The sequence below is a fragment of the Xiphophorus hellerii genome, chromosome 2 (genome assembly GCF_003331165.1).
Source record: "Xiphophorus hellerii strain 12219 chromosome 2, Xiphophorus_hellerii-4.1, whole genome shotgun sequence".
Taxonomy (NCBI): Eukaryota; Metazoa; Chordata; class Actinopteri; order Cyprinodontiformes; family Poeciliidae; genus Xiphophorus; species Xiphophorus hellerii.
Genome location: NC_045673.1, coordinates 30,403,534 through 30,418,766, shown reverse-complemented (window position 1 = coordinate 30,418,766; position 15,233 = coordinate 30,403,534). Strand labels below are relative to the sequence as shown.

The following is a 15,233-nucleotide window of genomic DNA, read 5'->3' as shown; positions in this document are numbered from 1 at the left end:
TCATGCGCTTCAAATATGTAACTGTAAAATATTATTTTATTCAGCAGCTCCGAGCTAATGCCTTATGGATCTTCACAAAGACAAAATCCATCTCAGAAATGCATGAGACCTAGCAGTAGGATGAAAAGAACACTGCCCCTCTCTTTGACAGTGATCACTGTTCACTTGTCTAATTGGCCTTAATTCACCCAAAATGAAGAAATAATTAACAGCACAACATCCATCACTGCACGCCCCAAACCCCCTCCCAGTATCACTGGGGTCTTGTTAAGAACCGTGATGAAGTGACAGACAGGAAGTCAGATCATATGTGTCATTATGTCACCTCATCTCCTCTGATCCCATTTCAATTAACAGATCATTTGTGATCTGTACTTTCAGCATAGGCTTCCCTGCAGGTGGTCATGTGCTGCTCTTTCCTGGCAGTTGTTTCAGAGGTTTGCCAATAGAAATCAACACCATGAACATGGTTTTCATTACAGAATGTCAAAATTTCTACATGCATAAAAAGCTACAGTGAATCCATTGTCTCCTGTCATAAGGCACAAAAGAGCATATTTTGTAAAAGACAAAACAAAAAATAGTGAGATAATATTTCAATTATGTCCTCGTAGCAGCAACCAGTGCACACTATATAGTGATTTTTGAGGGATTATAGATTTTTCTTATATTACTGTGTTTAGCATCTGTGCAATTACTCAGCCACAGTTAAATATGCATTATGTTAGTGTAGTGTAAAATGGTATAAAAACTATATCTTCATGTGCTTTTATTATGCCTCATCTCTACCTGCTTCCCGTCTTATAACTTAATCCTTTTTAAACTAATGTTTAGAACCCTTCTCAGATAAAGCACACTGTGATGTTTCAGATTGCAGTAAAATATTAACAAAATAATTTCTAAGGAAATCTCAAAACACAGAGGAATCAAGACGAGATTCTGCAACCAGTGCCAAACCCATATTCTCACTCTCAGGAACCAAACTAAATCCTGCAAGACGTCAACACTCGTTGCCACAGATTGGATTTTATCTGAGACTACCACTACAATTTGGAAATGGAAAGGATGGAGTAACCTCAATCCTGACCTTATCCCCACTGAACAGTTGTGGTATCATCTTGGGTTTTGATAATCTTTGAATATTACCCTTGTTTTCTATTTAATGTTACTCTAAATACTTCTATTAATGAACACCTTTTTTTGTTTTGAATTAATTTCAGGTTTGCTGTATGGAAAAGTATGTTGTCGATGAAAAGAGTCATGGAGGGATAGCAGTGTTAGAAACTATATTCTAAAGCCTTTCCTGCTTCCACATGACAATCCAGACCAAAAAGGGTAAAATGTGTTTTACGTCCCCAACATTTCATTAAAATTGCTTTTATTGGATGTGTTGTGTTCTTTTATATCACTATTCAAGGAAGTATAATAGTTCACTTTTAAATCCTCCAGTATATTTATAATTTCTAATTTTCTACATAAAACTTCTTAAGATGGCTTTCATTCTGTTCCAGATGTAAACACAACATAACCATAAACAGTTGTAAGACTGAACGCTTTCTGCCTGAAAGACCTGAATGCTCTTCGACCGGAACAATTCATTTTACCTCAGTTAGCGGAACTATAAGGGTTGACGTCGTTTTCACGAGATTTAAACACCGACGGACAATATGCCCGTCCTTTCTCTTTGTTTAATACGTGAACATTAGTTTTATAACAACAGTGTATATTTTCTGTTCTGGGTTGATAACAGTGCTCTATCCGGACTTCTCCCCCCAGTAAGTCCAGCTAGCTACTTAAAGTCTGGCGGAGTTGTTATAGGGACAGTTTACTGAGCAGCTCCGCTTCCGGCGGCTCTGCTCGGGTTCTGCTGTCGTCTCATCCAGGTGGAAGGTGGAGATGACCTGATGTTATCTGTGGGTGAATCCCTCTTGAGGCGTCGATCTGCGCGTCTGCAGAGACATGTGTGATCCGGAGCAGAAGGACCTGTATGCTGTGCTGGGCGGCAGCCCGTCGGACTCCCTGCAGCAGCTCAGACACAGATACCAGCAGCTGGCTCTGAAGGTCAGAAAGCAGATTTACATCCTTCACTAACGTTTCTCTCCCAGCTATGTTTTTGCACAAGATGAAGAAAAGACACTTTAGACAATGAACGTTGGAGCACATTTTGTCTACTAGATGAAAGCAGACTTACAGACACACTGCAGTAACCTGAAGTTTTGTCAGTCAGGTTTCCCGGTTTTCATTTATTCTCCAGCAGTTCTTTCAGCCCTTAACTACAAACCTCAGTTTGAGCCACAAAATCAAACATTCAACATCCAACCAAAGTGCATCTCCTATCTAACCTGTCAACGATTTTCTCTAGAATAACGAAATGAAACAAAAGGAACCAATATTATTGATTTCATTGAACTATGGTGTTCAGCGGATCTTTAGCATGATTTATGAAAAGTGTTGAAGATGAAAACCAACTCTTGTGACCAACATCAAAATAAACACTCCTCCGATTCAGACTTGCCAACTTAGAAAAATATTTAGCTTTGGTTGGCAGTGCACTAATTTGAGGAATCATAGTCGTAACAATATTAGTGTGTGTAATATTACAGTCACAAAGTACTGCTTAGCCTAATTATTTAGTAGGACACAGCGCATCAATTGATTAATCAATCAACTTTATTTTTACCATTTTGTAAATGTTGTTACAGTTAGTTGAACAAGTGTTCTTGCTGAACCTGGGGGGAAGGGACTAAAACATGCAGGATGCCGGCCCTGGAGGACCGACTTTGGACACTCCTGATCTAAATCATTCCACTGCATCTCTGGCTGGATGCTCAGCCAGTCTCAAACATTCTGCAGCCTCTAACAGGTTTTCTTCCAGCATTGTCTTAATTTTTGCTACATTAATCTATATTCCTATCAATTCTGATCAGCATTCTTGTTCATTCCCACAGCATGATGCTGCCACCACCATGGTTATTGTGTGTTCAGGGCAGTGTTAGTTTTCTTATACATAAAGCGTTTTGCACGTCATTCAGAAACTTCGACTGTAGTTTCTACTGACATTGTTCAACTGACCAAAGCACATTCAGCTCTGCACTGACCCAGAGCAGAGCTGTGGGTCTATCAGTGCCTCCAGACTTACCCTGTGTTGGTTGGTCAGCCGGTGTTCCATCTTCTCTGTGTTCACATGGTGGATTGAACAGATGATGTTTGACATGTATGTTAAAATACAGTCCAGTATTCACTCATTCATGGTGCTGTTAATTCACTGTTTTCTGATAAACGTCTGGTGCTGCCTCTGACAGTGATTGCAGTTACATCAGACTTCCTACTTTACATTAATGGCTTCTACACATTTCTGTAGTGTCAAAGTGGGAAGCCATTTTTTGTTCTTACTTTCTACTTTGCTATTCATGGTAAATTTTAGTCAGAAATAATATCTTTTCCCTTTCTTCAAGAAGAGGTGAGCTAATAATGCTCTGCCAGTATTTTGTCACATGTCTTGAATCATGACAAGAAAATTAACTGCATTGTTGGAAACGAGGGGCTAATGAGCGCTTCCTTTACCCAGCATTCCCTGTTGGTTTCTAGCTAGCTGTATCAACTCTTTACAGAACAAAAAAAAAATCATTTTCCAAATATAAAGAATAATTTCTCATAAATGCTGGCTCATTAACTGCATCAAATAATAAGGCTCCTTAATTACATATATTATATGGTTTAATCACATCAGTGCTATTGAATAAATGTTATCTTTTCTTATCTGTCTAAAGCTATCAAATTACTGTCTGGAGGTAGTTTTTATTTGTCAGGGAGCCTAATCTGTACACTTCATTCATAGGAATGAGGTGAACATATTGAAAAAATACACTTATGTTCAGATCCACAGTATAAAAATTTTATTTGACCAGCATTATTATTTTGAATCTTACCACTAAAAATCTGTAATTGCTTTTTTAGTGTTTGCACTGACATTTTAATAATGAAGTAAGCCACAAGCAACCATGAAATGTAACGGTTTTATAGGGAATGCTGAGGGAAATCCAGGCTGAGGGTTCGGATTATCTGAATAAAGATGAAGCTTTTCAAGATGGCTGTTATTGTCTCTCAACCCAAAAGTTAAACTCAAAACTTTCCCAAATTTTCCGTTTGAGTTTGAGTCGGGTATTAAAGTACCTGACCAAAATCTAAAAGGAACATTTGGTAGGATTCACCACAGGAAGTGGTACAGCAGGTCATTGTGTCAGGAGAAATACCTCAGTTAGAACAGGACACGAGTATTTACAGATGGGTCAGGTACTGTTACTCAGAACCAACTCGGGTTTTAGCCCCCGTCGCCATTTTGCCTGTTGACTGTTGTTGAGCCACCACTGTTTATGTGGCCCTGATGTCTCAGTGGTTTGTCTCTCTGGGTTCAGATTCAAATTGTGACTTTGTTGGAGAAGCTGGCTCCAACAAGGTCCTTTGTTTTTCAGGCAAAACCGAAGGAAGTCTGCTGGAAGATTATAAATATCAATGTTGATCCAGTTTTGATTGATTGGGCTCCTTCTTGAATCTGGTTCTTTTTCTTTAGCATCAGTTTGTCATTGTCAGTCATGATATTATTATTATTATTATTATTATTATTATTATTATTATTTCCTTGCATTGACTCAGGACTAACCAACACACAGAACTTGTTTTTCCATGTTTGCTCTGGTGTTGTTGTGACACCAAGACCAAACAGAATCTGTTGTTCCTTCCCATCTTTTTGTTGATATTTTTGACATATCTTGATTAGAGGTGCACCGATTTATCGGCCAGCCAATTTATTGGTGTGGATTTCTTTAATTTTGGGAGATCGGTGATTGGCTGATTCTTGCATGTTTTCCACCACTCTTATTTACCTCAGCAAAGGTCTAAAAATTAACCACTGCTGTGAGAGACATTTGTAGTTGACAGTAGTTACCCCACTGTTACCAACTCAGTAATTTCCTTGCTATATTTAGCAACATTTCAGACAAAGCAAATTTTATTGGCCAAAATTGGAATTGGCCAGTGAGACCTTTTAAAGATCGGTGATCAGCGATCAGCCAGAAAACTGCCATTCTGCTAATTCTGATACTTTGTTGACATGTTATCTGAGTTCATATCCCCACCTACTCCTTCTCATTCCCTCACCAAAGTTACTGAAATCTGTAACAACATCTTTGAGGGTTTAAATACTAATGTATGTGTGTGCGTGCGTTGGTGTGTGTGCGTGGGCGTGCGTGTGTAGTACCATCCAGACCGTCTTGGAGGTGAAAACTCTGCAGAGTCGAGTGTGAAAACTTTTCTTGAAGTTGATGCAGCCTGGAAGATTCTTGGTGACCAAACCACAAGAAGAGAATATGACCTGCAGAGGCGAGGTGAGGGTGACCAATTCATTTCATATTGTTGCTACTTCAGCTTTTTTCTAGAGACACATCAGCCACATCTCATTCTGACTAGAGATATCCAGCTGCTTTTCAATATTTAATATTTTCATATTTGGCTGTGTTGCCATATTGTACCGTTGCTCTGCTTAAGCCCCTATTGTGGGTGTCGTTTCAAATCAGTGGGTTCATATTTAGCTAAGTGGTCTTTCTCTATGCTTGTGGGCATGTTGCTGGAAAATTTTTAAAAATAATATTGCAAGGTTACAAAATCAGCCAAACACAGTGTAGAGAAGAAATCTTGTTACTTTCTCATGGTACATTCATGTGAAATAATTAGAACTTTTTTGATTTTAGCAAATGGCTGCAAAGAGTGAAACATTTAAAGGGGTCTGAATCCTCTCTGTAGCCACTGTAACTGTAGACACTGAGGAAATCAATGTGGATGTGTCTTCTTATTCAGTGTATGTAAACTTGTGGTTTATTATTAGGTAAAACTGACTTTGGGCATTCCTCCAGCATGTCCTTGCATGTTGTAGACCAGATGAGTGAATGGTGCTTCCTGCTCTCAGCTGTCTTCTTGAGGTCTTGATCAGATGTTTGATCTCAGCTAGCAGACCTTCCTCAGATTTGCTAGAATAAGGCGTAAACTGTGGTTCTTATTGATATTTCTCTGGTCTACAATTCCAACCTCAGGTTTTATTGGTCCACTTCTCTAGTCCTCTGGTTTTACTGTTTTTATTTAATCTGTGCTTTCCTGCAGATTAAAAAGAGATCGTTCCAACTGGAATCCACCCAGTGACCAAACAATTTCCCTTTCCTTCTTTCTTTCAGTGTTTTCTTTGGTATTTCATATTTTGAGGGCCTGCACATTTTTAGAAACTGTGCAGTTGAAGAATCTTAAAATAAATCATGTTTGTGGTGTAAATAACCTCATGCCAAGTTAAATCAGTTACCATCCAGTGGTTTTATCAAAAGCTCTAAACTTCAAATGTATTATTGCCATCTTTCAAATCTGTCATGATTTTAAGTATCTGCAGAGCATCTACAAAGTATTCACAGCGCTTCAGTTTTTCTACATTTTGTTATATTACAACCTTATCTGTATTAAAATAATGTCTTTCCTAAGTTGTATACACAAATACCCTTTTATGACAATATGGAAAATATTTAATTTCTAATATTTGCTCCAACAGTTGTTCCCTTCTCACCAAGCTGTTTGCCTGTTGACCTGTCGGCCTGTGCAGCCTTGTCTGCAGTTCTGTCCCTGTCCTCAGACAGCTCTTTGGTCTTCCCCATGGTGGAGAAGGCGGAGTCTGACTGAATGTGTGGACAGGTGTCTCTTATTAAACGAGTTCAAACAGATGCAGGAGTGATAAAGGACAGATGATCAAATACTTATTTCATGTAATAAAATGCTAACTATTGGTTCAAAATCATACAATGAGATTTTCATTGTTGGGATGATGGGTCATATATTTTCATTGAAGGGGTTTGAAAAAATTGAGTCTTAATATTTTACAGTAAACAAATACCCCCAGAGTCTTCCCAACCCCCTCCACTCCGCCGCCCCCCAAACCAGGGACTTTCCTGGTGAGACTCAACAGCGCTAATAATCTCACTACTGCTGCCCCTCATCATTGGTTCTAGTGCAAATTATCACTAGATTAGCAGCCATTTTTCTTCACTTAGTGCAGCCCTAATTAAGACCTACACTAAATTTAGCATTAATTACTAGTGCTTCAAAGTATTTATCACCATCCAACGGTTCAGCTTGATAATCACTCTGTTCTCAACAGTGAATTGTTGTAAAAATGTGTGAACATCTGTCTTTTCATCCCAGGCCTCTTTTAATGTTGGCCACCTCTCTGGTTAAACAAATGCAGTGCATCGAGAATTTAATAGACAGCATTTAACATTTTTACCAATTTATGGTAGAGCTTTATTCTAAAACTGATTACAGATTTTTTTCCCCTGAATATTCTCCTCACAAAACTTCACAATGATAAAGTGAAACAGTTTTTCAGGTTTTAACACATTTCTCACAAAGTAAAAAAAATCACATTCATAAATGTCCCTTTCAGTAGAACACTGACCGTCCTTCAGATGCTTCTCCAACCTGATTTGAGTTCAGTTGTTGTAAATCGAGTTGATTACATGACATGAAATGTTTATTGACTTATATGTTGCAAAAACAGACTAGAAAAACTAAAGCCTCTGGTTTGACCTGAACTTCAAGCATCAAACCTGAACAAAAATCACCTGGACTATATAATTGCAGCATGTAGCATGATGCTGCCACTCTGAAGCCTAGTGGTTTTCTGTTGCAGGAACTGGGAGACTGAGTAGAGGGTAAGAAGAAAGCAGCAGCTTGAGAGCGAACCTCACACTTATGTAATGATTGATCTGAAGCATTCAGCCAACATGACAAATAGGTTGTCTAAATGTGGTCTGGTCAAAACCCGGACTTAAATCCAGCTGAACATCTAAACTAAGCATGTCACAGCCCATCCAGCCTGACTGAGCTTTAGGAGATCTGTAGAAAAGCCCAGCTGGCCGGCAGCAGCAGGTGATGCTGGGGAGAAACCGCTGCATTAAGCTCACCAATTCAAAGTCATTTAAAAGGTTTCTATCCAAGGAACCTTCTTAAACCTATTTTTCTTTGTCAGACTGTTGCTACGATCAAACCCGTTCTACGTGTTAATCACCGGCTTCTGTGTAAATAAACACCAAATTTAAAAGGGATGATGTTCAGATTGAGCTCATTCAGTACCACTGGAATAAATCACGGCTACTTTTCAGAATCAATTTGTGTCAAGTCCGCTTTGGTCTTGTCCCCATTGGCCCAGATGTGACCTTTAGCTTCTAGGACCAAGTGATCTGGATTTCTACTAGTACTGCTGCTACAGGAAAAATGTTAACCACACATCCTCTGTTAAATCTTCCGTTAAATCTTTAGCCTGTAGCTTGTTGCCTTTTAATACAGTATGGGCCACTTTGATGCTGGAACACCCATCCACTGACACTGGCCATTTTCATTTTTCTGTCTGAGAGACGACAGAACAATGAAATGGTTTGGTCTCATGTAACTGCTGATGCCTGGTGTGTGTGTGATGATGTGTGTGTATCTGTTAGTCCTACTACTGTTTCAATACTAAAGTCATGCTGTGATCCTTCTGCAGCACAGGAACTGAAACAGGACTGGACAGTAGATTCTACCGTCGACCTGGAGGACATGACATGGGAGACAGGTAATGACACGTTACGTTAAAACCTTCTCCAGCAGGTCGGATGTGTTTTTTCATGTGTTTCTGCTTGAACAGTGGAATCTCTCCCAGACAGTTTTATGAGCTGATTCACATGTAAATGTGAAATAAACTCTGTTCAGGAAAGACTTTCTTAAAAAAAAAAAAGTGTAAAATTTTACATCCAAAAATGATGATGGAAACATAAAGTTCTGTCATTTAAAAGTGTAAAAATTCTAAAACCTTCTGATATATGCTAAATTGAGTTTCTGTTTCCCTGAGATTGTTTCTTTGTTTTTCAAAGATCATCATTTTTTTTGTCTGATCCTCGGTTTAAGAAAGCTTTAGGTTGTCCATGTGCCGACTGCTTCTATTTGTACTGGTATGGCGAAATACACTCATCAGCCACTTTATTTGATACACCTGTTTGATTGCTTAATAGCACAAATAGTGAATCATCCAATCAGTACAGCAACACCATGCATCATTTAGGAATCTAGAAAGGAAAAAACTGACTTTCTGAAGTTCAAAGCGATGATCAGAATGGGGATGAAGGAAGACTTAAGGGCTTTTGGATGGGGTATAGTTGCAGTCTGCTGATCTGCTATGATTCTTACACCCAACCATATCTGAGGTTTACAGAGATCCAGTGCAGCATTGGGCCTCGTTAATGTGGGGATCAGAGAGGAGTGAGCAGACTGCCTTCAAATAATAAGATAACTTTAATAAGCTTTTGAATTGGCAAAGGATTACGTTTGCCTTTATTTTACACATATTGTACATTACCTGAATTCCATCTCGGATTCCACAAAATATCGACTTGTGAAGTAGATGGGCTACAACAGCAGAACGACACATGAGCTGCTAGTCCTGCTAATGAAGAAAAGCACACTTTGTTCACACAGACTCACCAAAACTGGATTGGAGAAACATTGCTTGGTCTTGATTACAGTTTAAACATTCAGTTGGTAGGATCAGGATTTGAGTCTAATTACTTCAAAGTCCCATTTAAAAAGGCAGAGTTAACAAACTCTGAGTAGAAGGCAGATACTCTGAATAAACCTACCCAGCTCTGTCATAATCAGGATTTTCAGTTTCAGAACAGGAGATGTCAACAAGGTAACTCAATTCTGAATCAAGTTACCCCTGACCTAAGTTTGAGCGTGAGTCTATTAGAATCCCTCATCAAAGGAACGCCGATGACTGCGATTCACCATGACAACGGGAGAAATACAGATGCCTCAAAGTCCATATTTCTTGCCAATGGAGTTGGAAATTTTAATGATGATTAGGAGAATATCAAAACATATGTAACAAAAAATACAAAAACAAAAGTACAGCAATACTGTTACTGCTGCATAATAAGCAAGAGTTAGATTTAGCAGAGAATTAGCATTATTCTTAACACTACACTTATTTAACATCCAAAAAAAAGGACAGTTTTATTTGACTAAACAACATATCAATATCTACTGTACCTTGGACACCCAAAAACATATGTATGAATTGTGTGTCAAAATGTGATACAAACAACATTTTTGCTTTCAGGGACGGCCACATTTGTCAGGCAGTGAGCTGCTCAGAAATGTTCAAGTCACAATCATCTACAATCTGACAGTGAGAAGACTCTTGCCTAAAAATTTTCGTTATAAAATAAAATTTGCCTAAAACTAAGCTATTTGTGCCTGATACCAATAACATAAACGAGAGAAAAATCAGTCGGACCTGCCGGGTGATTGAACCCCAGTGTCTCACCTGATAGGTGGAGAAACACACCACCCTACTAAGATTCACATCCATTTCTTCACACAGCATGGAGGTATGAGCTCAGGTTCTGCACACAGTTGTTGGCTGATTAATTTTGATAACATGACAAATGTCTTGATTCTCGTTGATTCTCTATTTAGCTTATTTATCAGGTTTGGGTGATTTGATGAGTTGAGTATTTCAAAATTAGCATTTTACAGAGTGTTGTGGGTGTTTGTGTGTATTTATGTGCAGACAAAGTTCCATTGGTGCACTATGTACACGAAGTCATGTGATACTACATGTGTAGTAACTGTTTAATTTTCAGTTCAGTTCTGAACTGTATGAATTGTTCAGGAACTGGTCCAGTTTTTATAATCTATAATGAGCTAAATTTCATTTGTGAATCAGTTGTTAGCAGTTGTCGTCACTGATCTTTTGCGTTGTTGTTTTAGATGGGTGTGAATGCAGCTACAGCTGCCGCTGTGGAGGAACATTCAGCGTCTCAAAGGAGGAGGTGCAGGAGGAGACACAGAGGAGGCTTCAGGAGCTTAATGAGCAGGAAATGCACCGAGGAGCGCAGAGCGGCGTGCTCGTCTGCTGCGATACCTGCTCACTCACTATTTATGTCACTTGGTCTCTAAATAAAAAGATGCATATGTCAAAATAAATGTTATTTTTTAAATGCAGAGTATGCAGAGTCCTAATTAAATGGTTACCTTGTTCCTGAGTATAACAACTTGCACTGTTGTTGTGAGGATACACCTTTCCTACCTGTCAACACAAAGGTGAAATATCTTCTACTGCTGTGAGGGTTTCAGTCGTAGTTAACTTCTACCAGGGGTTTTAGTAATGTTATCAGCAGCAGTCAGACATTCAGCAGCAGTTAGGAACCCCACAGGAGTCTACCTGTGACCTGCTGCTCCCTCCGAGGCGCCTGCTACATGTACGGACTTGCCGTTAGCAGCCATGATGCTACTTAGTAAACCTAACGCTCAGCAGACAGACGCACAAAATAAACCAAAGACTGACAGAGGTTTGTAAATAAGCTCGTGTCTGCCTTCACATTTAAGATAGCACTTTTTATTTTTTTACTCTATTTTACGTTAGAGTACAAAATATGTTTTGCGGTACATTATATAAATGAAAACAGAACACAAAATCGAGAAAGAAACAGGAAATATTGTGTTTTAATGAATGAATATTACTGTGTGTGTATGAGCAATAATGGTGATATGAATGACTATTGTTATGTGGAGCAATTAAACAAGTAATGCAAATATTCATAAATCAATAAATTATGAGAAGCAGGTAAACATAAACACACGATGGATCAATTAATAGTTTAATTATTTCTAACTGGAGTTTGTCACATTGAATACAGGAACTACATGGGATGAGACTGGAAGATGCATAAAGAAAAAAGAAAAAAGAAGAGAAGGGCAAAAACAGGAAGAATACATGTAGTAAACCCCCCAAATGAAAAATTTTGGCTTTACTGATGAACAGCCTTAATCTGGGGTTATTTACAAAACATAAATTATGTTATTTATAATATAAGAGAGGATCACATAAAATCTATTACATAAATGCTATATTCTATTGAAATGTGTTCATTGAATAAATTTTTCCAATGTGTCAGACTGTTGGCGGTCTTTGTAGTAGTTGTTTAGCATTTGTAACATGAATAATGTTGGTGGTGTCTCTTTATGTAGACATGGTTATAATGGGATGAGGCAACCAAGCCTGCTTGGGTTGTGTAGTGGATTTTGTGAAGTATTTTACATTGAATGAACTGAAGATTAAAATTTTTTGTCATATATGAGATATTATTGCAAATTTTAATTCCGAAGTGATAATCTAGGTTTATATTCAGATCTAATTGCCATCTTGAAGTAGATATGGATATTGTTGAATCAATCTTGTTTAACATTCTGTATATCAGCTGAATTTTCTTTTTAGATGCAATTTTAAATAGTCCAGTAAATTGTGCTTTAGGTTCTATAATGACTTGTTCCAGGTCATATTTACTTTGAAGATATTCTAAGAAATGAGCATCATCAAGTTTATATCGTTTAGTTGATTCTGAAAATAAAAGGAGTTTATTATCCAAAGATATTTTCAAAATGTGTAATGCCTTTAGAGATCCATGAGCTAAAAAAAGAGGATTTTTTATTTATTGTGAGAAACAGATTATTCCAAAGTGGTGTGTATATTGAGGTGGTGAAATTTAAATTAATAATATTATTGAATTTCCACCACACTGATAGAGTGGCCTCAATGGTTGGGAATTTAAAGTAACCATGTTTCTTAATAGTTTGACTGAATGAATGGCAAATATGATAGTTGCATTTTCCAACAAAATGATTGTATTATTTCATTAAAGCCATTGTACTTCTGACTTTGGATGCACTGGTGATGTATGATTGGCTATATAATAATTTGGTGTCATTTTCATATCAGTATTCTTTAGTCAGAGTGGATATGAATAGAGGTGACAGTGGGATCTTTGCCAGGTTTAAGCAAAACTATATTAGCAGATATATTTAAATTTAGGGGAACAATGTCAGTTTCTTTTATTTCTTGTATCAATTTTAGATATATTTAATGGAGCATATCCCAGAAATGTTTATAGGATTCAGCTGGAAAACCATCCGGCTCTGGTGTTTGCAATAAGATGTATTGCATTGGTAAATTTTATTTTCCAATCATGGAGCTTCGAGCATACCAACCTGTTCTGTCAAATGCGGTAGATCAATATTATTTAGAAAAGAGTTCATTTCTTCTTGGGAAGGATCATTTTTTTCAGAGTACAGTTTGGTATAAAATTCTTGAAAAACATCCTTTATTTCTTCTAGTTTTCCTGCTGAGTCTTTAAAATCTGAAATAATAGTTTTTCTTTGTTCTTTTTCAGTTGATTAGCCAAATATTTACCAGATTTATTGTTACAGTTAAAGTTGTCTTGTTAAATTTCTGGGATATAAAATTAACTTTCTTATTTACATGCGTATTTAATGTAGCTTACATATTTTCTCTTTCTCTCACTTTTTCACTTTCCTCTCTTTTTTATGGACTCCATATGCTATGATTCTGCCTCTACATACAGCTTTCCCTGTTTCCCATATGAATGATGTTGCAGTATTTGGTGACTCATTCATCTCGAGGATGGATGCCCATTCCTTTCTAAGTATTTATCAAACTTTTGGTCTTCCAAAAGTGATAGATTAAGGCGCCATCTACTGAAAAACTTGGCAGGTTGTTTTTTTTTACATTCCAAAAGATAGATATGGGCGCATGATCACTAGTTACAATCAGTATATATTGTTTTTTATTATATTTCCCCATTAGGAACATATCAATACATGAATATGAATGATGAACAGAAGAGAAAAAAGTAAATTCTTTGGAGAATGAATGTAGTAATCTCCAACTACCACTAAGATCGAATTCACTCATATATTGTTTAATTCCTCTGATGATTTCTGGGTGGATCTGATTTTGTCTTCTTATCAAGGGAAAGGTTTAATATCGTATTAAAGTCCCCAAATATTATTATTTTGGGAGTCTGAAAATTCTGAAAGTATTGTAAAAAAATTTGAAAAAAAAACAAAATAATAATAATGATCATAATAATGTGCTATCTGTAGTTGAACCATAAACATTGGCTATTGTTAGTGTCTCTGTGCACAGAAATATTAATTATTATAAACTGACCTTCAGGATCCACAGTAGTTTTATGATGTATTATTTGTATATTTTTTTATCAATCAAAATGCATAGTCTTCTTTGTCTTCAGTTATAGTTTGAATAAAATACTTAATTATATTGGGTTGTTCATTGTAGTCAGTTGAAAATTATAATTCTATCTTTTTGATGCAAAGAAACCCCAACATATTTTTATTCACTCAGCTGTTGAGTATTCTGGTATAAACTACACAAAACGTCCTGCCTCAGTCTGGACTTTGAGTGCAGTCTGTGCGCCCTGGTGGCTTTTGGTCATTATCCTCACAGAGCTGCTGAGAAGGTGCTTGGAGTTTGGTTTTCTGGTTCATATGTTAGGTGGAGATGCAGAAGACCTGCTAAGTTTCCCCTCAGGTATTTGGATGTAGGTGCTGTGGGCTTAATCATGCATGCTTTAATGGGGAATTCACACCTTTTAGTATAAAAGCCAGCTTTCTCTTGTCACAGTGCAGGTTAGTACCAAAATCTATTAAATATCTATTGCTGTTGTTGTTGTCATACTACAAACTGAAATCTAAGATGATAGCATGTTGTTTTGCGCCCACAAAAATGGAGCTGTCAATGCTAAGCAGTCATAACCCAGAAGTTCAGAACCGATGACCTAAATGGCAGAGCTATTCTCCTCTCAGCAGGGCTCCTGACACACAAAGGATAAAGACTGATAATGACTTTGCTCTCCCTGATCACAACCTGCAAAGGTTACAGCTGACAGGAGCTCTGTGTGAAGATCACCTCTTATCCATCCATCCATCCATTCGTCACACTCTACTTGAAAAGTAAGGAAGAGGGCAGAGAAAATTGTCATTTAATAGAAAGAGAGCGCTAAGGTGTGGTGTTGTTCACTAATTATGGTTCCCTAGAATGTTATCACCAATAGGGACTGATTCATAGACGATTATCTACTGTCATAAAAAGAGAGGATGGGTCAGGGAGGTGTGTGAGTGTGTGTGCGTGGGCGTGTGTGTGTGTGTTGGGGTGGGGGATGGTGGCTGACAGCTGATGTTTAATTAAAGGGTTGAAAGAATATTGACGTGACAGACACAGACACATGCTGGGCACAAAATCACTTTCACCAACCCACGACCTACAATTAGGGCGCTTTAGATCACTT

At 37.6% G+C, this 15,233-nt stretch overlaps 1 protein-coding gene across 1 annotated transcript; it reads left to right on the top strand.

Moving 5' to 3' along the window:
• Positions 1-1,628: 1,628 nt before the first annotated feature.
• Positions 1,629-12,027, top strand: dnajc24 (DnaJ (Hsp40) homolog, subfamily C, member 24). Its single transcript, XM_032549063.1, has 5 exons — positions 1,629-1,775; positions 1,884-2,061; positions 5,255-5,384; positions 8,573-8,641; positions 10,837-12,027. Exons 2-5 carry the CDS (start codon positions 1,960-1,962, stop codon positions 11,049-11,051), a joined length of 516 nt encoding a protein of 171 aa, XP_032404954.1. The 5' UTR covers positions 1,629-1,775; positions 1,884-1,959; the 3' UTR covers positions 11,052-12,027.
• Positions 12,028-15,233: the final 3,206 nt, after the last annotated feature.

Bases quoted from the DNA above. Each gene is read 5' to 3' on its own strand.
- dnajc24 (XM_032549063.1), top strand. From the start codon at position 1,960: ATGTGTGATCCGGAGCAGAAGGACCTGTATGCTGTGCTGGGCGGCAGC. The intron at 2,062-5,254 runs GTCAGAAAGCAG...GTGCGTGTGTAG, and splicing joins ACCAGCAGCTGGCTCTGAAG to TACCATCCAGACCGTCTTGG. The intron at 5,385-8,572 runs GTGAGGGTGACC...ATCCTTCTGCAG, and splicing joins ATATGACCTGCAGAGGCGAG to CACAGGAACTGAAACAGGAC.